The sequence below is a fragment of the Microtus pennsylvanicus genome, chromosome 21, assembly GCF_037038515.1.
Source record: "Microtus pennsylvanicus isolate mMicPen1 chromosome 21, mMicPen1.hap1, whole genome shotgun sequence".
Classification (NCBI taxonomy): domain Eukaryota; kingdom Metazoa; phylum Chordata; class Mammalia; order Rodentia; family Cricetidae; genus Microtus; species Microtus pennsylvanicus.
In genome coordinates, this window is record NC_134599.1 from 17,066,131 (window position 1) to 17,089,994 (window position 23,864).

At 43.5% G+C, this 23,864-nt stretch overlaps 1 protein-coding gene across 7 annotated transcripts in view; it reads right to left on the bottom strand.

Annotated features, from left to right (window-relative positions):
• The window catches only part of Dtnb (dystrobrevin beta), a 209,024-nt gene that overhangs the window by 175,932 nt on the left and 9,228 nt on the right, over nucleotides 1–23,864 (bottom strand). For all 7 annotated transcript variants that reach the window (XM_075955708.1, XM_075955706.1, XM_075955707.1 and 4 more), the window contains exons 2-4: nucleotides 12,476–12,543; nucleotides 9,843–9,923; nucleotides 3,400–3,613 (exon numbers count right to left, since the gene is read on the bottom strand). In XM_075955708.1, coding sequence (XP_075811823.1) covers nucleotides 3,400–3,613; nucleotides 9,843–9,923; nucleotides 12,476–12,542 — 362 coding nt within the window. In that variant the 5' untranslated portion in view covers nucleotide 12,543. The remainder of the gene's footprint in view (nucleotides 1–3,399; nucleotides 3,614–9,842; nucleotides 9,924–12,475; nucleotides 12,544–23,864) is intronic.

The following is a 23,864-nucleotide window of genomic DNA, read 5'->3' on the forward strand; positions in this document are numbered from 1 at the left end:
GCACATAATAAATAAAAATAACTCAGGTAGGAAGACAATACAAGTGAAAAATAGAAAAAAAAAGTAACACACAAATCATCATATAAAATCCAGGTATTAGGCTGAAACACAAATGAATATAAAGAATAAAGTTTATCATAATCAAGAAATAAGAAACAATGATGAAATATTTGGCAGAAAACAGAATTTTTTTAAGCTTTCAAATATCTGACAGATTCGCAAACTAAAAAGAAAGTCATTAAAATCAACACTGAAAGGTAAACATGGGTTAGACAGTCGTCTCGAAAATAAATACCTAGAAAATATACTAGAAGGAAAAAATAGAACAAAGTCCAAGGAGAAAACATAGCAAACTCACAAAAGACGGTGAGAGAAAATATGACGGATATAAGAAAGAACACTACACATAGTTTAGAATTTCCCAGAGGGGGAGAAAGCTGTGAAGAACCGTGGAAATGAAATGAGAAATGTAAGCATGCGTGGTATTATCAGACAACCTACTGCAAAAGCCTAAACAAAAATACCAGCGGGATAAATACAACACCTGTGCCGTTGTCATTGCTCCTTGTGGGTTTCACTCAGTCCCACACACAGACACCTGCACTCTTTTGGTTCTCAAACTGCATTTAAAACTCTCATCTTTAAAAAAAAAACAAAATAAATAAATCCTCAGGAAATATTCACTGAAGGAACAAAATCCTATACTCCGATTGTCCCTAGCATATATGGGAGTCTTATAATCTACGATATCAGGAAACATATAGGACAAAAATATTGACTATATATCTGAAGATGAAAGGAAGTTAAGACTAACTAATTATTGAATTTAATTTCTAATTTTGAAGAATTATGGATAAAAAGTACGAAAGATTCAATTAAAATAAGTGGCTAGGTAATCTATATATCAAAGGAACACCCTGGCCTAAGCAATAAATACGCCCACATTCAATAAAATGGCTAAACCGTGAAGGATTTAATGACTACATGCTCGGATATACAAGAACAAAATTCAAATAATCAGATCCTTTCTTGTGTCTAGTACAAGGACACCAATTTTAGGTTTCTGGAGAGCCACGTTCTTACCAGATCTCAGCATTAGTAACGATGTGATATTATATTCTGACATCCAACGTCAGGTGTAGGCATATTGATCTGAAAATTACCAAGCCCACCTCTAACTGAGTACATCCCTTTCTCTTCTCAGTTCATCCCCCTGCATTTGCTAGTTCTGGCTGGCTCTTCCATTCATGTTTCCTCCCTCTCGCATGCCCGCCCACCCCTCTTTTAGCAGTAGGGAGTAAATCTGGAGGGCTCTACACAGCCCCAGTCCTTCTCTATGTCTTCTGATAAACTGTCTAGTTATTCTTCCTCTCCTCCCCATGAGTGTGTGTTTGTTTGTATGTGCTACACACAAGTGAGTGTGTGGCTGTGTAAAGCCATGCATAGACAGGCAGAAGCCAGGAGACAGCTACCCATCTCTCTACCTTCCTGCCTTGAGACAGGGTCTCTCACTGAACTGGAAGCTCACAGCTTTGCTGGGTTGGTTGGACAGCAAGCTCTCAGCACCTACCTGTCTCAATCTACCCAAGACAGGTTATGAGCAATGGCAGCCACACCCTTCTTTCCGTGTAACTGGTGGGGATTCAAACTGCAGCTCCAGGATTCCAAGTGTGCCCAACATTTTTTAGGTCCACTCTGGCGATTATTCTGAAGTCCTGGCTGTGACACAAACACTTTTTCATAAAACTGAGCCACCTCCCCAGTCCAGACTCACAGTTTTTAATCCCCACGTAAGGTGATTTTTATTACTACATTTTAAAAACTGTTTTTTGAACTGATTTGTGTTGCATAATCCTGGAACTGGCTGAGTTCCTGGATTAGGCCATGATAAGAAGTTACTTAGTCACAACGAGTAACAATTTCTAGCAAGGCTTTTAGATTGCAGGATTGGGCCTTAGTATAAGATTAACTTAATCCACAACGTTATTTTTAAAATGATTTTAGGATTCTGGGACTTTTTAAATTTTGAATATCTTTAAATAATTTTCTACCAAATGGAAAAAATATCTAACATGATAACATGAACATATTATGGGTCTAGGGAAAGTCTAAAATGCTTGTATACAAATGGCTGCAAAAAAAAAAAAAAAGGAAAGCCTAAAATGTAACCTGGCTTTGACACTGGAGGAGCCAGCCACGATAAGCTAAATATGAACAGATCACCCAAAGGAAGTTCTTTACTTCCAACCATTATCACCTGCCAGTGTAGGACTCAACCATCCTTAAGTTTAATAGAGGCCTGACTGAGTCTCAGTAGTTTACCCTGAAGCAATACCCAGTTGCAGGAAGAACCATAAACTAAGATTATCTGAGCACCACCCAAGAACAGACCATCCAAAGGAAATGCCTAACGTTCCAACCACTGTAGATAGGATCACCTGCCAGCACACACTCATCAGGACACCCCTAGACAAATGTCAGCCAATCAGGGGACCTAGACCTCAGAAACCCCACACCCCCACCTTTACTGCTATAAAACCCAACTCTAACTGAGCTCAGGGCTCTCTGTTTATTCCAATACATGGACATGCAGGGAGACCTTTTGCAAACTTGCATAAAATAAAGGCTCTTTGCTTTTACATACAGGGCAAAAGCCTTGTCTTTTGGGGGACTTCGTAGATTTGGGCATAGCAGACACACCCATACTTTCTCACTAATTCACAGGATTTTTGCTACCATAACATGCAAATAACATCATTTTACAAATGTATAAACTCAACATAACTCTATATCTATATAGAGAGAAAGCAAGAGAATTTATCCATCCAGTGGTCGATAGAACAACCTTGAGAAGCAGCAGGAACTCCTGGCTCCTGGAACAGAACCGGTCCTCCACAGTCCATCCTTTAGGATTTGTTTGGCTTGGTGTGGCTTTGTTTTTTACAGCAGAGGAAACCCTTTCCATTTTAACTTCAATACACTAAAGTGGTCTCTTGCTCCTGCTGTAAAGTCTACCGTACAGTAGTCAAACTGAAAAAGTCTGAAGCAGATTCCTAGGTGTTTACGAGAAAACTCCAGTCTAAAGGTATTTGGTGTTAAAGAACGATTAGCCTGGAAGTCAACCAGAAAGCCACGCCAGCATGGTCAAAGCTGAAGCATTTCTTAATTCTTAGAGAGTGAACAGGTCTGCTGAAGTGTCAATCACTTTACCAGACAGTATGACTCAAGCGGGTGATTCCCCATCTACTACAGAGCTCTGTCTGTGGCACGCCAGAGGACAGCGGGGACCGTACAGAACCTCAGCTGGGGCTCTAAGCTGACAACGGTTAGCAAGGCCGTGTGGAAAGGGGGCGATGAGGAGATGGGCATGATTTAAAAGTGAGCGTGTGGGGTACTAGCCTGTCATAGGCGGCGATCATGAAGTTGAGGAGGAGGCTGATGGACTGCCCCACGCTGATTTGGTAGGTGGAAGGAAGGCGCTTGTTCAGCTGATAGTAGATGGAGGAGATGACGGTCTCGAGGCGGGACACGCTGATCTCAGTGCTATGGTCCAGTGTGTTAAGGCCATTGTCTCGGAAAGCTTCGATCATGTTCCAGATATCAACAAGATGAACTAAACCAAAGAAAATAAACTGTCAACAATTTTAAGGCACAGTGTCGCCCCACAGGTGGACATTTAAACTAATCAACTAATTTTTTAAGCTAAAAATAAAGAAACTCAACTGGGAGTGGTGGTGCACACCTTCAATCCCAGCACTTAGGAGGCAAAGGCAGGTGGATCTCTGTGAGTTGGAGGTCAGTCTGTTCTACAAAGCATGTGCCAGAACAAGGCAGGGCTACACAGAGAAACACTAACTCAAAAAGAAAGGAAGGAAGGAGGGAGGGAGGGAGGGAGGGAGGGAGGGAGGGAGGGAGGGAGGGAGGGAGGGAGGGAGGGAAGGGAAGAAGGAAGGAAAGAAGGAAGGAAAGAAGAAAGGAAAGAAGGAAGGAAGGAAGTCTTTAGCCAATACCGAGAAACCCATTCAATGACAGGATACAGAATGTTCTCTGTGGACATCAAGGAGTTGCCCTGGAACAGGGCTGACCCTGAGACTTCATTCAAGTAACTGGTGTTTCAGGTCTTTATAAATAGTGACCTGTTACTTTTACCAGTTGATGATATGAAAGGAAAAATAAATCAAGAATTACTCATAAGAACCTTCCTCTTTTAAAACACAATTTTGCTACATTTATTTAAGTGTAGGGCTATTAATAGGCAGTTGGGTAGATCTGTACACGTCACAGCACACATACAGAGGTCAAAGGACGATGTTTAAGCGTTGCTCCTCTCCTTCTGCCCTGTGGATTCTGGGGATTCAACTCAAGTCATCCATCAGGCTTAGTGACAAGTGCCTTTAACCATTGAGACAGCCCAATTTTCAGCTTGTTTAGCAGTTTGCTACATCATCCTGAATCCTTTATTATATTAGTCTGGCAACTTCAGCAACATTTATATCTCAAACTTTACATTCTATGGCCAAGAAACTGGAAGTGATTGATGATCAGAGAGTAAGAGCACTTATTGCGCAAACAAGAGGACCTGAGTTCAAATCCCAAGCACCCATGTAAAAAGGCCAGGTATGTGACAACCAGGTATATGCTCCTGGCCAGGTCCTGCACAGCTTATACCAGGGTCTAGCCAGACAAAGACTATTACAGAAAACCACAACCAATCAAACTGCAGAGAAGAGCAAGGGATCGTGTGTGACAGTCACAACTGATACACCTACAACGTAACTCCTCCATCTAAGGCTCAGAGAACAGCACAGAAGAGGGGGTGGAAAGTCTACAGGAGTCAGAGGACCAGGAAATCTGCTGTGAGATGTGTCTTCTAGCTAGGACAGGAAGCTACGCCATGAAGTCTCAACAACATGGCCACCCAAACAAGACCTCAACAAGGACAACACCAACAGACATGCCGACATGGAAGAAAAACATTTTATGGCACCTGAACCCTGGACAAAGAACTATAGACAATTAAGGAATACTGAAACAGGAGAAACTGTCCCAAGGAACGAGGCCCCAGATTGGTTATCTGACACCAAGTAGTCAGCTCTGAGACATATAAACACAAGAAATATACAGACTGGGCAAATTGTATTTACATATTTAGGAATACACACACACATGCACACAACCACAACAACAATAATTAAAGAAAATGAGACCATAAATTTGAGAGACAGTAGGAGGGTCCATGGGAAAAATCAGAGAAAGGAAAGGGTGGGGGGAACAAACTCAATGAAGAATGTATGTATATGCATGTTTTGCCTGCGTGTATGCCTGTGCATGAAGAGCTTGCAGTGTCTACAGACGCCAAAGGACAGAAGGGGGAGTCCAATCCCCTAGAACTGAACCTACAGACAGTTGTGAGCCATATGTGGGTACTGGGAATAGAGCCCAGGTTTGCTGAAAGGACATCAAGTGATTTTAACTACTGAGCCAGCTCTACACCCACAGCGGGACTCATTGTAAAGCTGTAATGATGGCTATCAGTTGATGATCTTCCTGGATTCCCCAGGGAACACAGAAGGTTGTCCATGGATGTTCTCACAACACTACTAGGAACCATCTTCTACTCTTTTTCTTTTTTAAAAACATGTGATATCTGTACTTTCAATGAATGAATGTTTTGCCTTGTGTGTATGTTTATTCACCACATGTGTGCCTGGTCCCTGTGGAAGTTAGAAGAGGACATCAGATCCCTCGAACAGGAGCTACAGGCGGCTGGGTAGCCACTGTGTGGGTGCTGGGAGTGGAACACGGGCCCTCTGCAAGAGCAGCCAGTGCTCTTAACCACTGAGTCCTCTCTCCAGCCCCTATACATGTCTCCTAACGAATGAATGCAGCTCTTTGGCAGTAAAGAAAGGGGTGAATTTTCAATAAGGAGTATAAAGGCAATAGAAACAGACACAGATAACACTGAAAGTTAATTCCATTTATGCTGTACACCCACACACAGAAAAACTCACAATAGAATGTACAGTACTTGGACAAGGAAAAGAATAAAATTTTTAGAACATTACTATGGTGATTTGAATAAGAATGGACCCAGAGGCTCATATACTTGAATGCTTGGTCCCAGGTTGGTAGAACTATTTGGAAAGAATGAAGAGGTTTAGCCTTGTTGGAGGAGGTATGTCCCTGGAGGTGGACTTTGATGTTTCAAACACCCATGTCATTCCCAGTTAGATCTCTCTGTCCCATGCTCACAGATCAAGATGTTAGCTCTCAGTACTGCTTGCTCCAGCATCATGTTTGCCAATCTGTTGCCATGTTCACCACTGTGACAGACATAGACATGCCTTAAAACTGTGAACCTCCAAGAAACTGTTTCTTCTATAAACTGGTTTGGTCATGGTATCTTAGCACAGCCACACCTACGCACATCACACTCTCCAAGAATATTTATGGGAAAAATTACAGAACCTTTCAAACAGTGGCTCTAAGACAGCAGTTTTCAAACACTCTGGCCACAACCCACACTCACCACAAACAGACAGACAGACAGACAGATACATGCATGCATACATACATACATACATATGGAGATAGATAGATAGATAGATAGATAGATAGATAGATAGATAGATAGATAGATAGATAGATAGATAATCACACTATGTAGTCCTGGCTGTAGTTTGTAGACCAGGCTGGCTTTGAACTCACAGAGCTCTACCTGCCTCTGCTGCCCCAGTGCTGGGATTAAAGGAATGCACCACCACCACTCGGAAATATTTAATCTCAGTCTCCCTCTCTCCCTCTTACTCATGCACATGCACGCACATATCTAGATACACAAGTCTCAAAAGCACCTATTTATTTATTTATTTATTTATTATGTATACAATATTCTGTCTATGTGCATGCCTGCAGGCCAGAAGAGGGCACCAGACTCCATTACAGATGGTTGTGAGTCACCATGTGGTCGCTGGGAATTGAACTCAGGACCTTTGGAAGAGCAGGCAATGCTCTTAACCTCTGAGCCATCTCTCCAGCCCCTCAAAAGCACTTTTTTAAACCTCTCTAGCCGCACTCTGATAGCTTCTTTTTCTCTATTCTTTCACATTATACACTTTATATTAGTTACAGCCCATCAAAGTGACTTCATGAAGCACTAATGGGCCAGCATCCATAATCTGAAAATTAATGCTTTAGAAATGACAATTAAAGAAACATGGCTGTAATCCAAGAGGCCATGACAAGCTCTAGAAATTTAGGATTTATAATTTTTTCTTTCTTTCTTTCTTTTTAATTGAGACAGGGTCTCATTACGTAGCCCTAGCTAGCATGGAACTTGATATGTAGACCAAGTTGGTCCTTGAGTTCACAGAGATCTGCCTGCCTCTAAGGTGTGCACCACCACACCCAGAACCTGGCAGGATATTTAATTCTTTTCTTTTTATTTATTTGTTTGTTTATGTATATAGGTGTTTTATCTGCATGGACATCTGCACTCCAGAAGAAGGGATCAGATCCTACATTTGTGAGCCACCATGCTGGGAACTGAACTCAGGACCTCTAGAAAAGCTCTTAACCACTGGCCATCTCTCCACTCACCCAACCCCCCTTTTTGAGGGGAGGGAGGAAGATTTTCAAGACAGGGTTTCTCTGTAGCTTTTGGAGCCTGTCCTGGAACTTCCTCTGTAGACCAGGCTAGCACTCACAGAGATCCACCTGTTTCTGCTTCCCGAGTACTGGGATTAGAGGTGTGCGCCACTGCCACCACCTGGCTCCACCCACCCCCTTTTAAAAGATTTACTTATTTATGTATGTAAGAAGGATTTTTAAGTCTTACACATGACAGAAGTTATCAAATGTAAAATGACTTGTTAGAGTCACTTGCTTTTATTTTTGTTTCTTTAGAAATAGGTGACATTGATTTTTTAATATTTATTTATTTTATGTACATTAGTGCTCTGTCTTCATGCACACCAGAAAAGGAAATCAAATCTCATTACAGATGGTTGTGAGCCACCATGTGGTCGCTGGGAATTGAACTCAGGACTTCTGGAAGAGCAGCCACTGCTCTTAACTGTTGAGCCATCTCTCCAGCCTGAGTCACTTGTTTTTAACGAACAGTAAAACTCAGTCTTTTAAAACAGATTTTCCAGGCTGGAGAGACAGCTCCATGATTAAGGGTGCTGGCTGCTCTTTCAGAGGACCCACATTCAATTCCCAGTACCCACATGACAGCTCACATCGGGTCTGCCTTAGACCCGAGACAAGTCCTCCTTCTTTGTAATTCCAGTTCTGAGAGATCTGACATCCTCACACAGAGGCATACATGCAGACAAAACACCAATGCACATAAAATAAAAATAATTGAAAAAAGGTTTTCCAATTCTTAGGCTAATGTTCTCTTCTCCATTATATAAACCAGTTTCTCATTAACACATGTACATGCATGCACAGCAATTCTGGAACAATTCACCTTCACAGACAGTGAAAGAATATTCATGCATCCATATATTTGTACATATTTTATAATCCACATGATAGCCATTACTTATTAAAAGAAGTTAATTTGTGTTATACAAAATTCGATCAAGAAAATCAAATTTCACTGTATTTGTATCAAAACACCAAGGCCTTTCTTTCAGAAGCTAGTAACTTTATTAATTTTGAACAAATGACTTTCTCCTACTTAAATAGCATGACTACTCTGTCCCCTCAGAACTTGTAAGTAATTCCAAGTCCTAATAACTGGAGCTGATTCCACAGCTCAGCGAAAAAGGCCAGGGCAGGCTCCACAGCTCAGCAAGTAAAGGCAAATGTGCAAACCTTGAGAATCTGAGTTTGGAATCTGGAACCCACATGGTGGAAAGAAAGAAATGATTCCTAGAAGTTGTCTCCTGCCCTCCGTGAACTATAGCATGAACACACACACACAGGCACATACAGAGAGACATATAAAACAAATAAAAATGTAATAAAAAACAGATTCCAACAACATTACTTATAATATCAATTTTATTGAGCATTTTAAGAGAAACAGGAATATATCGACAAATGCGTTCCATTTACAAAGCTTGTATTCTGATAAATATTCAAGATAAAGAGAATTAATTGGGGCTGGAGAGTTGGGTCAGTGGTTAAGAGCACTTACTGCTCTTCCATAGGACCCAGGTTCACATCCCAGCACCCATGTCAGGTGGCTCACAGCTGCCACTAACCCCAGCTCTAAGGGATCCTATGCCTCTGGCTGCTGTGGAATAATCTTTTTGTACACTGTGAAGATGTGTCTTTGCCAAGGTACCTTCTGATTGGTTTATCAAAAGGCTAAATGGCCAATAGTTAGGAAAGCAGAGGTAGGCAGGAGAGCCAGACAGGGAGAACAATAGGAAGAAGAGGACTGGAGTTGCCAGCCAGACACAGAGGAAGCAGAAGATAAATATGCCATGTTGTAAAAGGTACCACCATGAGGTAGAACATAGATAAGAAATAGGGGTTATTTTAAGTTATAAGAGCTAGTCAGTAATAAGCCTAAACTATCAGTTGAACATTTATAATTAATAATAAGTCTCTATGTGGTTATTTGGGAACCAGCTAGTGGGACAGAGCTGAATGGCAGAACAGAAAAGCTCCACCTACATCTGGCCTCTGGGGGCATCTGCACGTGTGTGCACGAACTCAGATGCAGACATACACTTATACACATAATTTAAGAATAATAAAGATAAATTCTTTACAAAAAGACAAATAGAGTTCAACTAACCTTATGGTATGGTTGGAAGATATCAAAATTATTTCATAACTTCAGGAAACCTAGCTGCCCATCAAAGAAATAAGAAATGACTTACGGTTGCATCGCTTCTGTACAAATCGTAACTTGCAAGCTGTTCTGTACGTTGACAGTCGTATGACATCAAAATTCTGAGCACCTAGGAAGAGGACACAGCAAAAAGCTGAGCTGGGTTGAGCAGTTCATTGCTGTACAGTAGAGGTGTGGTTCCACTGCGATATCCACCGAGAGGAAAGAAACAGTGTGCCTGTGCACACAACATACCAAGACACTACCAGTTTTGTCTTAGGCTACACACGAGAACTCCGAGAGGAGGAACACTCGATGTCTTTCGTCAGTGAGCTGCGGGATTAGGAAGGGACAGCAGAGGGTAAACGCAGAAAACGGTGGAGTCAAGAAAGTAAACTCCAACACTCGGGAGACGGAGGCAAACGGATCTCTGTGAGTTCGAGGCCAGCCTGGTCTACAAGAGCTAGTTCCAGGACAGGAACCAAAGCTACAGAGAAACCCTGTCTCGAAAAACAACAAAACAAAAACAAACAAACAAAAAAAAGATAATCAAAGGAGAATATCTCAGTCACAATCAAGTAAAGGGAGATTAAAGAAGGAAAAGAGTAATAAAGGACTAAATTGTACTGGGGAGATGACTCAGTCAGTAAAGTGCTAGTTACACAAGGACCTGAGTTCAGATCCTCAGTATCCGTATAAAAAGCCAGACACGGTATCATGTGCTTGCAATTCCAGTGCCAGGGATGCGGAGACAAGATGCATCCTTACGGCTCACTGGCCAGCTAGCCTGTAATCCCTGGCTGCTCTTCCAGAGGACCCGGGTTCAATTCCTAACACCCACATGGCAGCTCACAACTGTCTATATAACTCCAGTGCCAGAGAATTTGACCCTCACGCCAATGCACATAAAAAATAATAATAATAAAATTCTAATGAAAAAAAGAAACTTGCCTAAAGTTATACATATATAATGTTATATTCCTAAGGTCATTAAGCATGGGACCCAAGATCCAAACGCGGCATTCTAACTGCACAGCCTGTGTCTGAGGGGCAGATCCAGGAAACAATTATAGAGCCAGGCACGGGCACACACCTATAATCCCAGCAGTTAAGAAGCTGAGACAGGAGGATGGTGAGTTCAAAGCCAGTGAGGATGACCCCTGGTGAAAAGGGATAAGACAGGAGCGGGAAGGGAGAGACAGTGCACAGGCCTCAAGGAAGCTCAACTGCACTTTGTTTCTTTGGGGTGAGACAGAGGGAAGCACCTGCCTTAGGTAACTAGCGATCTGGGCCAACTCCTCGTCAGTCCCAGCATTTCTTCTCTACGACCTCTGACAGTTATCAAGCCTAAACCTCTGAGCTGAGCCTAACTCCGCCTCCACTGACTTGGTCTCTACAGATTTAAACAGTGCTCAGAGTCGAAAGATTTTCTGAAACTTCACCTGTTACTTATATCGTAACAGGCAGAACTCTAGAATTCTTCAAGTACCTCGTGGACTATCCTAGTCTGGGCTTCTGCCTCCCATTTCCTGATTCAACCATGCAGTACCAATTTTGTAATTTGTTTTTTAAGATAAAAAGGCTGTCCTTAATAACTCATGTTTCTCCTGCCTCACCTCTGAGCACCAGGATGGCAGGCGCATGCCCAGACCCAGCTTTGCAGTAGTACCCATAAAATGTTTTTTTTTTTTTTTTTTGGTTTTTCGAGACAGGGTTTCTCTGTGGTTTTGGAGCCTGTCCTGGAACTAGCTCTTGTAGACCAGGCTGGTCTCGAACTCACAGAGATCCGCCTGCCTCTGCCTCCCGAGTGCTGGGATTAAAGGCGTGCGCCACCACCGCCCGGCTCCATAAAATGTTTTTAAAGGCTTATGCCAGGCGGTGGTGGTGCAAGCCTTTAATCCCAGCACTCGGGAGGCAGAGGATCTCTGTGAGTCTGAGGCCAGCTTGATCTACAGAGTGAGTTCCAGTTTTACAAAACTAGTCCAGACCAATACTATAAAGGAATTTGAGACCCAACAAGTGTGAGACAGTCGGTATCACATGGTCAAAGTCACACACACACATAATTAAAAAAAAAAAACACTGGGAGCCACCCAATTCCTCCAGGCCATGTTCTGGGATTTTTTTTTTTAATGTCACAATATAATTTTAAACAGAAGATTTTTAAGTGGGTAGCAAAGTTCTTCCATTTGGTTTTCCAATAGTTCTAATGCTTAGTTCTTTCTACTGCAAGCCTATCTAGTAAAAAGATAATTTATGTAATGTATTAATTATTAACTACTTATCGCCACTGGCAAACTTATGGTAACAACAGTTACAGAAAGAGTTCCAAACAACAGTCATGACTTAAAGTCACAGATACTCCATTCTGCCTTAATGATCTTGCTTTCTTAGTCAGGTGGTGGTGGTGGCGCACACCTTTAATCCCAGCACTTGGAAAGCAGAGACAGGCAGATCTCTGTGAGTTTGAAGTCAGCCTGGTCTATAGAATGAGTTCCAGGACAGCCAGGGCTACACAAAGAAACCCTATCTAGGAGGAAGGAGGGATATACATTGATAGATAGATAGATAGATAGATAGATAGATAGATAGATAGATAGATAGATACATACATACATACATACATACATACATACACACACACACCCCAGTATTGCATGCGTGGGAGCCCTGGACACTCACGCATTTCTATGAAGAGCTGTCTCTTCTCCGCCATGGTCTTCCTCTTGTTCCCACCTTCCTCAATCATCCTGGAGATGAAGAAAGACATAATGAGCCACGGTATGATAATGACGACTCAACCAAGTACTTATCATCAGCTGTGAGAGGTGCAGGAAACCACAGTGAACGTTCTACAGCAGCATAAATACAGTGGGGCCTCCCACCGAAAGGTGAGCCATTCTCCCATCACCCAGCAGCTTATCAAAGACGCTGGGCAGTCGGTACTCACAGGGGCTGGCACGTTTAGTTCCTGGGCTGAAAACGTGGACTGCTTTTCTTTTCTTTAGGGACTCATCCTTTCATCCAGGCTGCTCCAGACCTCACAACAGAGCCCAGACTGACCTTAAATTCACAGCGATTCCCCCACCCCAGCCTTGAGTGCTGGAATTACATACACTGTCCTGCCTGGCTAAGGATGTCATTGTTTCAACTTGATTATTTTCTTTATAGAGCCCTGAATATATTAAGACAGTTTCTTCTACCACCATAGTATGTTACTAAATATGATTTTAGATACAACAGAATGAAAACCCACAGTAAAGAACATGGGAGTTTTCCATTTACACACGAAAGATAGACAAAATCTTCTGGTTTGGGTGAAACAATATTAAAAAAGATATTCGTCTCCGAGCTAAGGAGCTCCTCAAAGGGACCTTCCTATCACATAGCAGTAGCAGTCATTGCTGACTGACTTAGGCTGTGCCTCACTTGTGTGGAACCAAGTGTCAATTCCCAGCTACCTGAGAGGCTGAGACAGGAGAATTTTTAGACAACATGGAAAGACTCGGTCTCAAAAACAAAAGCAACAGCATCACCTGCATTCCTCTAGGGTCAAAACTCCCGCGTGCCTGCTTTATTAGTACTGCTGCTCCTGTTTCACAGATTAGGCAACAGATGCCGAGAAAGCTAACTTGCTAAAGGGCACTTAGATCAACACCAGTGTGATCGCAACCCTCTTGAACATAGCTCTCGTGTAATTGTTGTTTACAGATATCTGGATCTCTGAAGTCTAAAAAGCTAGAACACCACCCATTATACAGACCGGCTTGTGCCAAGTTCTCCTGAACATAAACCAGATAACTACCCTGAGTAGATTAAACTGTTATAAATCACTCTCAAGTATGATTAAACTGTTATACATTAAACTAGTACAAACCATTCTCAAATATCTTATGATCACAGACTAAATGGCAACTATATAAACTACACATTCACGAAAACAAGTTGCCTGCCTGGTTATAGCCAAGTTTAGTTATACCCTAAAGAGACTTTTAAATGTAAACATATTCCTTAACATCCCATAAATAAGATTTTGGTCAAGAATGACCCTATCCCAGGTCATGGAAATGTTATCGGGGATGTTTCAACACACGTCATGGTTACAATTTACCCCAAATCAAAGGAATTCTGAACAGAATTCTTTTTTTTTCTCAACCAGACCAAGATGTGACTGAACAGAATTCTAAACAGGAAGTTAAGTCAAAGAAAAAAGCAGCCAGAAACAGAAAAACAATCTAATAAAATCTAGGACCTAAAGAAAAAACACGAGTTGGTTCCAGTAGCCTGTAATTACAGAGGGAAGCGGCCACTCAAAAGCTTGCGACTCCCTTCTCCCAGACTCAGTCTCTCACAAAGGCAACGGCTGATACAGAGGGCAACAGAATAACCACCATGTCCTGCATGACGTCTTTCACAAGTCATACCCTCTATCTGCTGTAGTATTCCTTTACTTCACTTTTCTCAAAGCAGAAAAAGCAAATTCCGAGAGATGGCTGAATTCTTAATGGCGGTTTTCTAAAATTTCGTTTTTATTTCCAGATTAATCTTGGGACGCAATCTATACCCTGGGTCATTTAGATGGCCCCACTGCCGGGCAATTTCAGCACCCACCACCGCATGGAAAACTGCGAGTGGCTGACAGCTGGCGAACTGCAGGACTGCACAGGACCTGCCATCTACTTCTGCAACACAGCCACGCCTAGCCAGTTCTGTTTCCTTTTTCATTTTAGAAGAGAGTATGAGGGCTAGACGAGGTCTCCTGTAATCCAGGTTAGCCTCAAACTTGGTACACAACTGAGGAAAATCTTGATCTCCTAATCCTCCTGCCTCACCTCCTAAATGGTGGGATTACAGACATGTGGTTTTATTTTTGTTGTTGTTTTTGTTGTTTTGGTTTTTTTGAGACAAGGTTTCTCTGTAGCTTTGGTGCCTGTCCTGGAACTAGCTCTTGTAGACCAGGCTGGCCTCAAACTCAGAGATCCGCCTACCTCTGCCTCCTGAGTGCTGGGATTAAAGGCGTGCGCCACCACTCCCGGCCAGACGTGTGTTTTTATACCTGGCTTCATCACTTTATTATCTATGGCAGAATTTCTCTGTTCATCAATGGGAGACTACAGTGCAGGCTACAGAGAACTTGTGGCCTGAAAAATCTAAAGTAAAATTTACTATTTGGCCCTGTAAGGAAAAGTTTGCCAATCTTATTTATAGCAATAATAATTAACATCGAATTACTACATGACTGGCTACCATTAAGCTAATATGTGCCCATTGTCAAAATAAAAACAACCATACCATGGCCTTTACTTCAGTTCCATTACTGAACGTCCATCCTTGAAGAAGTGCTTTAATCACCCTAAGATGCATTCCTTGTTGCTAAAATGGCATAAAAATCACAGACACTTCACCAAGTATTATGGTTTATATGTGAATGTCCTGCAGAGGTTTGTGCGTCTGAACACTTCGTCCCCCGCTGGTGGCACTGTCTGTGGAACTTTGACACTGGCCTAGCTAGTAGAAGGAGTTATCTGCACATCTCTCTGCTTCCCATCTGCAAATACAATGTGACCACCTGCCTCAGGCTCCAGTAGTCACTGTGACTGGACCCTCAAATTGTGGTACAAAATAAACCCTTTCTTATATTGCTTTAGTCGGGCATTTTTGAATCATCAACAAGACAAGTAATTAATACATCCAGCTTTTTTTTTAATATTTATTTATTATGTATACAATATTCTGTCTGTATGCCTGAAGGTCAGAAGAGGGCGCCAGACCTCTTTACAGATGGTTGTGAGCCACCATGTGGTTGCTGGGAATTGAACTCAGGACCTTTGGAAGAGCAGGCAATGCTCTTAACCACTGAGCCATCTCTCCAGCCCCCAATACATCCAGCTTTGTTTTCAAAAGAAAGAGGGGGGGGACTTCAAAGGGAAGAGAAGTGGAAAGAAGAAAAGATGAAAACCCATTATGAAAATGCTTCAATAATTTACATTCTATTGTAGAAGTAAACAGTATACTTCAGAGGTTTGAAAGAGAATGAGGCAGGGGCTGAAGATATAGCTAAATGGGGAGCCTGCTTGCTGCAGAAATATAAGGACCTAAGTTTAGATTCCAAGAACCCACGTAAAAGAAGCCAGGTGTGGTGGTATGTACCTGTAATTCCCAGTGCTGGGGGTGGGGGGTGGAAGAAGCTGATCTCAGCAACTCAGTAGCCAGCCAATCTAGCCAATCAGTGAGCTCCGGGCTCGGTGAGGGACCCAGTCTCAAAAAATAACAGGAACAGTAATAGAGTAAGACACCTAACATCAATCTTGTAGAAGCACCAAGGTAGCACAAGCATATACAACATCCCCTAACACACACACACACACACACACACACACACACACACACACACACACACACATTGAATGATGTGGCTAAGATCAACTTAAGAAAAGACACTGGAGACATGTCAATAGGAAACAAGTAAACAGTAACAATGCAGTAAACGTCCATCCCTTCCCCAGGTGGCTTAGTTACTTTCCTATTGCTGGGAACTGGCTATCTTGTAACAGCTAGAGGGCTCCCTCCAGGCTGGCAGGACATTCTCTAGCCAAGAAACCTGCAAAGTTACTCACGCCCATAGGGCAATAGACAGTTGCAGCAGATGACAGATAAGTCCTAAACACCCAGCCCAAGAGAGTGCTGGATCCTGGAATTTGGGGTAAATCTATAACCACCTCAGCCACTGAGCACAACTACTAAACCCAGACAGATGCCTGTGGAGTCACTGAGGACACACAGGAAATAAGCCTGAGCAGCTGGACTAAAGTGACCACCCAAGAAGGCATGTTTACCCCTTTTCTCACATAGCCCCAGGCCTGAACTCCAAACTGCCAGACTCCCCACACAGTGCCTTGTAGCACATGCTGAAAAAAAAAAAAAACACTCAGGAAAGCCCTCTGGTTTGCTTGCAGAAAAAGCAAAAGCAGAATGGAAGAAACCCCCCAGCTTCTTTTCCTCTCCTCCTTAACTCCCTCTTACCCCAGCTCCCAGGCAATCTCATACTGAAGGCAACAAAAGCAGAAAAGGCAGCTGCCATGGAAAACCACAGGAGTTAAAACTGCCAGGGGAAAAGGAAATGAAAAATAAGAAAGAAATAAGCCTGTCTTTGTCCACCTTGACATGATCATCTACGCAGAACACCCAACAGAACTACCAAAGTCTGCTAACTAATAAGCAATTTCAGCAAGAGTAGCGGATACATGATCAGTACATTAAAAAAAACTATCCATTTCCTATGAGCAGCAAGAAACTGGAATATGAAATTAATAACCATTACATAAAAATGAATAAAAATTTTAATTTTATTAAAAAAATAAAAATAGAGGTCCTGGAGAGATGGCTCAGGTTACAGGAGCACTTGTTGCTCTTGCAGAGGACCCAAGTTTGATGGTGGCTCACAACTAACTCCAATTCGAGGGCATTCGATGCCTTCTTCTGACTTCCATGAGCACCAAGCACATGTGTACATATAAGCATGCACACGTGGTGCACATATAAAATTAAAAATGAATAAAGCTAGTAAAATAAGTTTTAAATATACCACTTATGCTATCATCCCTCAAAAAATACAAATACTTCCTGCAAATATAGCAAAACAAGTACAAGACCAATGTGAAGAAACCCATAAAACTGGTGAAAAAATCAACATAAAACTAAATAAATGATTTAGACTCCAAGTTCATAAATAAGAAGAATAGACATTGTCAGGACGCCAGTTTCTTCAAACTCAATCTATAGATTCAATGGAATCACAACCAAACTCCCAGCAAGTTACTTGGTAAATAACAACAAACTCACCCTAATGTCTACACAGAAGACAAACACCTAAGAAGAGCCATAATATCTTAGAAAGAAAGAAAGAAAGAAAGAAAGAAAGAAAGAAAGAAAGAAAGAAAGAAAGAGCTGGAGGCCAAACACCACGAACTTCAAGACTAACTATCAAAAGGCAATCCAATGGAGGAAAGTGCTCTTTTCTTTTTTTTTTTTTTTTTTTTTTGGTTTTTTTTTTTTTGGTTTTTTTTTGAGACAGGGTTTCTCTGTGGCTGGAAAGTGGTCTTTTCAACAAAACGTACTGGAAGAATTGGATGTCCAATTTCCACAAGCAAAAACATTAATCTAAACACAGATTTTATACCTGTCACAAAAATTAACTCAAAATGGCCTAATGTTAAAACATAAAACTATACAATGCCTAGAAATCACAAGAGAAAACGAACAACCTGGGGTTATGGTAAAGACTCTGTTTTTGTTTCCTCAGACAAGGTCTCACACCTAGGCTGGTTTGAAACTTAATTAGGTAGTCCAGTCTTGGCCTCCGCCTGTGGTAATCCTCCTGCCTCAGCCTCCCAGGATCTGAGACTACAGGTGTGGGCCTCCACATTCAGCAGATAATGATTCTGTGTGTATGTGTGTGTGGGGGTGTGTGCAGGTCTGTTTCCATGGGTGCGGTGTGGGGGTATGTGGTGGGGAGTGGGAGGGTGTGTACAAGTCTGTATGCGTGAGTGCATGAGTGTGGTATGGGGGTGTGTGGTGTGGGGGGGAGTATGGGTATGGGTGGATGTGGTGTGTGTGTGGGTCTGTGTGTGCATGGGTGTGGTGTGGGTGTGTGCGTGTGGTGTGTATGTGCGAGCGGGGGTGTGTATGGGGGTGTGTGGGTGTGGTGTGTGCGGGTCTGTGTGCATGGGTGTGGTGTGGGGGTGTGGTGTGGGGGAGTGTGGTGTGTGTGGGTGTGGTGTGTGCGGGTCTGTGTGTGCATGGGTGTGGTATGCATGAGTGTGGTGTGGGGGTGGGAGTGTGGGTGTGGTGTGTGTGCGGGTCTGTGTGTGCATGGGTGTGGTGTGGGGGAGTGTGGTGTGTGTGGGTGTGGTGTGTGGGGATGTAGTGTGCGTGGGTGTGGTGTGTGTGGGTCTGTGTGTGCATGGGTGTGGTGTGTGTGGGTGTGGTGTAGGGGAGTGTGGTGTGTGTGGGTGTGGTGTGTGTACGGGTCTGTGTGTGCATGGGTGTGGTGTGCATGAGTGTGGTGTGGGGGGAGTGTGGTGTGTATGGGTGTGGTGTGGGGGGGTGTAGTGTGCGTGGGTGTGGTGTGTGCGGGTCTGTGTGTGCATGGGTGTGGTGTGGGGGAGTGTGGTGTGTGTGTGTGTGGTGTGTGGGGATGTAGTGTGCGTGGGTGTGGTGTGTGCGGGTCTGTGTGTGCATGGGTATGGTGTGTGTGGGTGTGGTGTGGGGGAGTGTGGTGTGTGTGGGTGTGGTGTGTGCGGGTCTGTGTGTGCATGGGTGTGGTGTGCATGAGTGTGGTGTGGGGGGAGTGTGGTGTGTGTGGGTGTGGTGTGTGGGGGTGTAGTGTGTGTGGGTGTGGTGTGTGCGGGTCTGTGTGTGCATGGGTGTGGTGTGTGGGGGTGTAGTGTGTGTGGGTGTGGTGTGTGCGGGTCTGTGTGTGAATGGGTGTGGGGTGTGGGGGTGTAGTGTGTGTGGGTGTGGTGTGTGCGGGTCTGTGTGTGAATGGGTGTGGGGTGTGGGGGTGTAGTGTGTGGGGGTGTGGTGTGTGCGGGTCTGTGTGTGCACGGCTGTGGTGTGGGGGTGTAGCGTGTGTACGGTGTGTGTGCAGTATATTTATGTATGGCGTAAGTCTCTGTGCCCATACCTGCGGAGGCTAGAAGACACAGGGTGCTGTGTGCTCTATCACTCTCTCAACCTTAATCCTCTGATTCAGGGTCTTCTACTGAACCTGGAGGTCGGCTTGCAAACAGCAGGCCCCAGAAATCCTCCTGTCTCTGTTCCTTCCCCCTCTCCAATGCTGGGGTTATAGGTGCACACATGGCCAGGCATGGCTTCATCCGCAGAAGCTTGAGTCCTTGTGTCTGCACAGCAAGCATTCTCCCCCTGAGCTGCCTCTCCAGTCCTGGGGAGGGCTCTTTAGGTATAATACCACTGGCAGAACCAAAAAAAAAACCTGTTAAACCAAATTTCACTAAAAGTAAAAAGTTAGGGCCAGGTGTGGGGGTACACACCTTTCCAGCATAGAGGAGGCAGAAGCAGGTGAAGCTCTCTGAGTCTGAGGGCAGCCTGGTTCTGCAGAGTGAGTTCCAGGTCAGCCAAGGCTATAATAGTGAGACTCCCCCATCTCAAGAAACAAAACAAAAAGAGCAACAACACAACAAAAGGGTCTCTGGCCTCCACAGACATGTTCACGTGTGCCAGCACACTCACACGCAAGCACATAAAGAAAATTAAAACAAGGAGGCAGCACTATGTGCCTATGAAAACAGCCAAAGTGGAGAACAGACGATACCATGCACTAGTGAAGATGCAAAGCAACAGGTCCACACAATTTGAAGACAGTTGGCCAGGTTCTTACATAACGAGATGTGCTATTAACATACAATCGTTGGTATTTAGGCAGAGATGGTGAAAATGTACATCTACAAAAAAAAACACAGATGTTCACAGCAGCTTTATTCACAACTCCCAAATCCTGAAAACAACCACATGGGGTTAAATGGGTGAAGAGATAAAACTATTCAGTCCTAAAAAGAAATAAACCACAAAATCATTAAGACATTGAAGAAACTTAATTGAAAATTACTAAGGGAAAAAAAGCCTAGACCCAGGAATGGTGCTGAACACTTGTAATCCCAGCACATACCAAGTTCAAGGCTAGCCTGGGTTAAATGAGACCCTGTTACAAAAACCAATCCAAAAAGGACAAAAAGTACAGTTTTAACTATACGACATCCATAAAAAGGCAAAACTACAAAGCCAATTAAGACTGGTGACACAGGAGTTGAGGTGGGCAATGAGTTCAGTGAACAGGGAAGGATACATGCACAGTGAAGCTCTCTGGTCTGATGATGGCTGGTGCACGCCATTAGACCGTTTGCTTAAGCCCAAGAATGCACAATACCAAGTCAACCACAGCATAAACTACGGATCTGGAGGGAACACTGTGTCCGTGTACTCACTGGCTCTAATGACCAAACCACACTGGTGGGGAATGCTGCCGATCAGAAGGCTGTGTGTGTCAGGGCTGCGAGACACAGACAATCCACAGACTTGAGAAACCGTAAACAGAGCTTTGACCCTCTTGCTACAAGATGACAGTCTCTCCTGTGCAAAGGCTTGTGCTGGGATTACGTACTGAAAGATGTTCATCTTCCAAGATCTACCCCTGTCTCTTGGACAGTAAGAACAACAGGCCATGGCTGAAGAGTCGGCTCAACAGTTAGGAGTGCTCTGCTCTCCTAGAGGACCCAGGTTCAATTCCCAGCACCCACATGGCATCTCACAAATGTCTGTAATTCTAGTTTCAGGAGTTCCATCTTCACACAGACATACATGCAGGTAAAACACCAATGCACATAAAATAAAAATTTTATAAATTAAAATTTAATAAATAAAATAAAATAAATCATTAAAAAGAAGAGGGGGCAACCACACTTCTTAGTTGGAACAGGGAAGTACTATGCCTGCTTTGGGACGAGAAGAGCTGATTTAACAAACACCTGGCAGACCTGGAGTAACTGCAAGACACATCTGGGAAAGGATCTTGAGAGTGCTGAACTTGGAGGCCCAGGATATGCTGATAAGAAAAAGTGTGTTGATTGATAGGAGGCACTGGCTCATGAATCAGGATTTAACAAAAGAAAAACATTTGGAGCCAATCCTAACGTGCTGTGGGAATGACTCATTTAAGCCTGAAATACAATGCCTAAATGACATCCCAGAGAAAACGAGCTGGATTAAGGAAGGTGTCAAAGGGTTCCCTCTCCCCCACACTGCCTACACTGCACCAAGACCTCGCATCCTAGACTGGCAGCAGCTACTCCCCCACGCCCACCCCAAGCTCTGGAGTCTATTTTGATTCCTTCAGGGCAGGTCTGAAACACTATAAATCTACCACCTGGGAACATTCTTACCCGAGGGCTGATGGGAACGGAAGAGAAGGGCCACTGCTGTCTTGCCCATTCCATGACACCCATTTCACAGGGCTCCTAGAAACTGTCAGTGAGAACAAGTCACAGTTACTCTCCCGCTAACACCATGGCAAGTTAACCCTTCGTTTGATATCTTCTTGTTCCCAACTCACTTCTCTCTGCCCAACAGGTTTTTCCTGGGATAACCTCCTAAACAACATGCTGACATCCAAATCCCTGCCTAGAACCAGCTCCTGCAGACACTAAGCGGCCTGCTCATTCAACCAAGCTCGTGATTCAGATTACCTCAAGTGCGAATTTACAAGGCACAAAAACTAAGAGTGCTGTCCATCACTTCCCCAGGCAACGCTTTACGGGATTACTATCTGCATCTCCGTAGGCAGGCTTTCAGCAGATCTACACCCAACAAGGACCCGCTGCCACCACAGCCGCCCATAGCCCCAGCTGTGCAGACAGGACCTCTCTACCTCCTCCCACTTGGACTCCTGGAATTCTGCCTTTTCTCAGCCACAGTCTAAAGATAACCGATATCTCTCCGTCATCCTCTTCGCAGGCTGACTCAATTTCAAACCCTGCCGTTTCCTTCCTCCCCGATCACTCTCACACTCGCCCCCCCCCCCCACTTTTTTCCCATTTCTACTGCCAAAGCCTTCACCCAGATTAATGAACAAATAAAATTCTATGACCTCCTGATCTCGGGACTCCCCACCCCTTTTTCCTGCAGATGCACAAAGAAACATGCACGCTGGCAGTGTCCACGTAAACCTGCCTGCTCTTTAGAGCATCCAGCCATCCTCAGGCGGGAGCTTCTTCCCACATAACTTAGACATAAGGCAGACACACTCTACAAAGTGTGAAAGAAGACCAGAGTCCTAGGTGGGAGACTCAAGAGAAGTATCTTAAAGCCAAAAGCTGAAACTCCAAGTTCCTAGACAAGGCTGTTTAATATTCTTGGCCCGAAGTCAAACTGAGGGAACAAGTTTTTACACAGAATACCAAAAACAGCAACTCGTGAGATAAGAAAAAAAAATTTCTAAGATGAATTTTATCAAAATTAACTATTCTGCAAAGTTATTATAAAAAAGCGAAAACAAGCAGAATACAGACTTTTCGGGTCAGTGGCGTGGCTCTGTGAGTAAACGCACTGGCGGGCTGCACCTGAGAGCGCTGCCCCGCCATCTAAATGCATCACACACACAATAAACAATGAATAAGTACTTTTTCTAAGAACATACATAATAAAGATCTTCCATACAAATTTTAGAAATAAGCTTAAAACAGTAACTGCCGGGTGGTGGTGGTACACACCTTTAATCCCAGCACTCAGGACGCAGAGACTAGTGGGTGTCTGTGAGTTCAAGGCCAGCCTGGTCTACAGAGCTAGGTCTAGGACAGTCAGGGCTACACAAAGAAACCCTGACTCAAAAAAACCAAAACAATAAAAAATTCACAAACAATACTGTTAGCCCATAATATCATTACATCATCATAATATCACCTTGAGGTATAAGATACTCAACAGGGTACACAAATAGCATTTTTAATAATTAGAAGGGTTTGTTGGGTTGCTTTTGCCTGATTCTACATCAGTCTGATCGATCACTGTTTTTGTGTTTTGCATTTGGTTAACAACAAGCTCATCACAGACGAACAGACGCGGCTTCCACTCTGCTTTCCTTGTTCTGTGAATATGCTTCATTCTTCAGGAGACCGAAAATCCACTCTGCAGTTTCTCTGCAGGAATTTTGTTACGTCAGTCTTCTATTTAGTAAATATCACATGATACAAAATCACATAATACAATCTGAAAGCCCACTGAGCCAGGCAGAGGTGAGCAGCAGTATGTCCAAACAGTGCAAGCAGATGAAACAGGAGAATCACCCACCCAGGCAGAGGTGTTGCCGCCATCAGCTCCCATCCCCTGGCGCATGGCACTGAACACTGTCATCAAACACACAGATGAAGTATCAGTGAATGGGTTACATATTAATCAAACGTAACTGCTTAATCTTCTTGTTACCCTGCCTACTGCACCTTTTCCCATGCCTGTCACCTGTCACTTCTCAGTTTTGGAAGAAGTCACAGCTCAAAAAAAA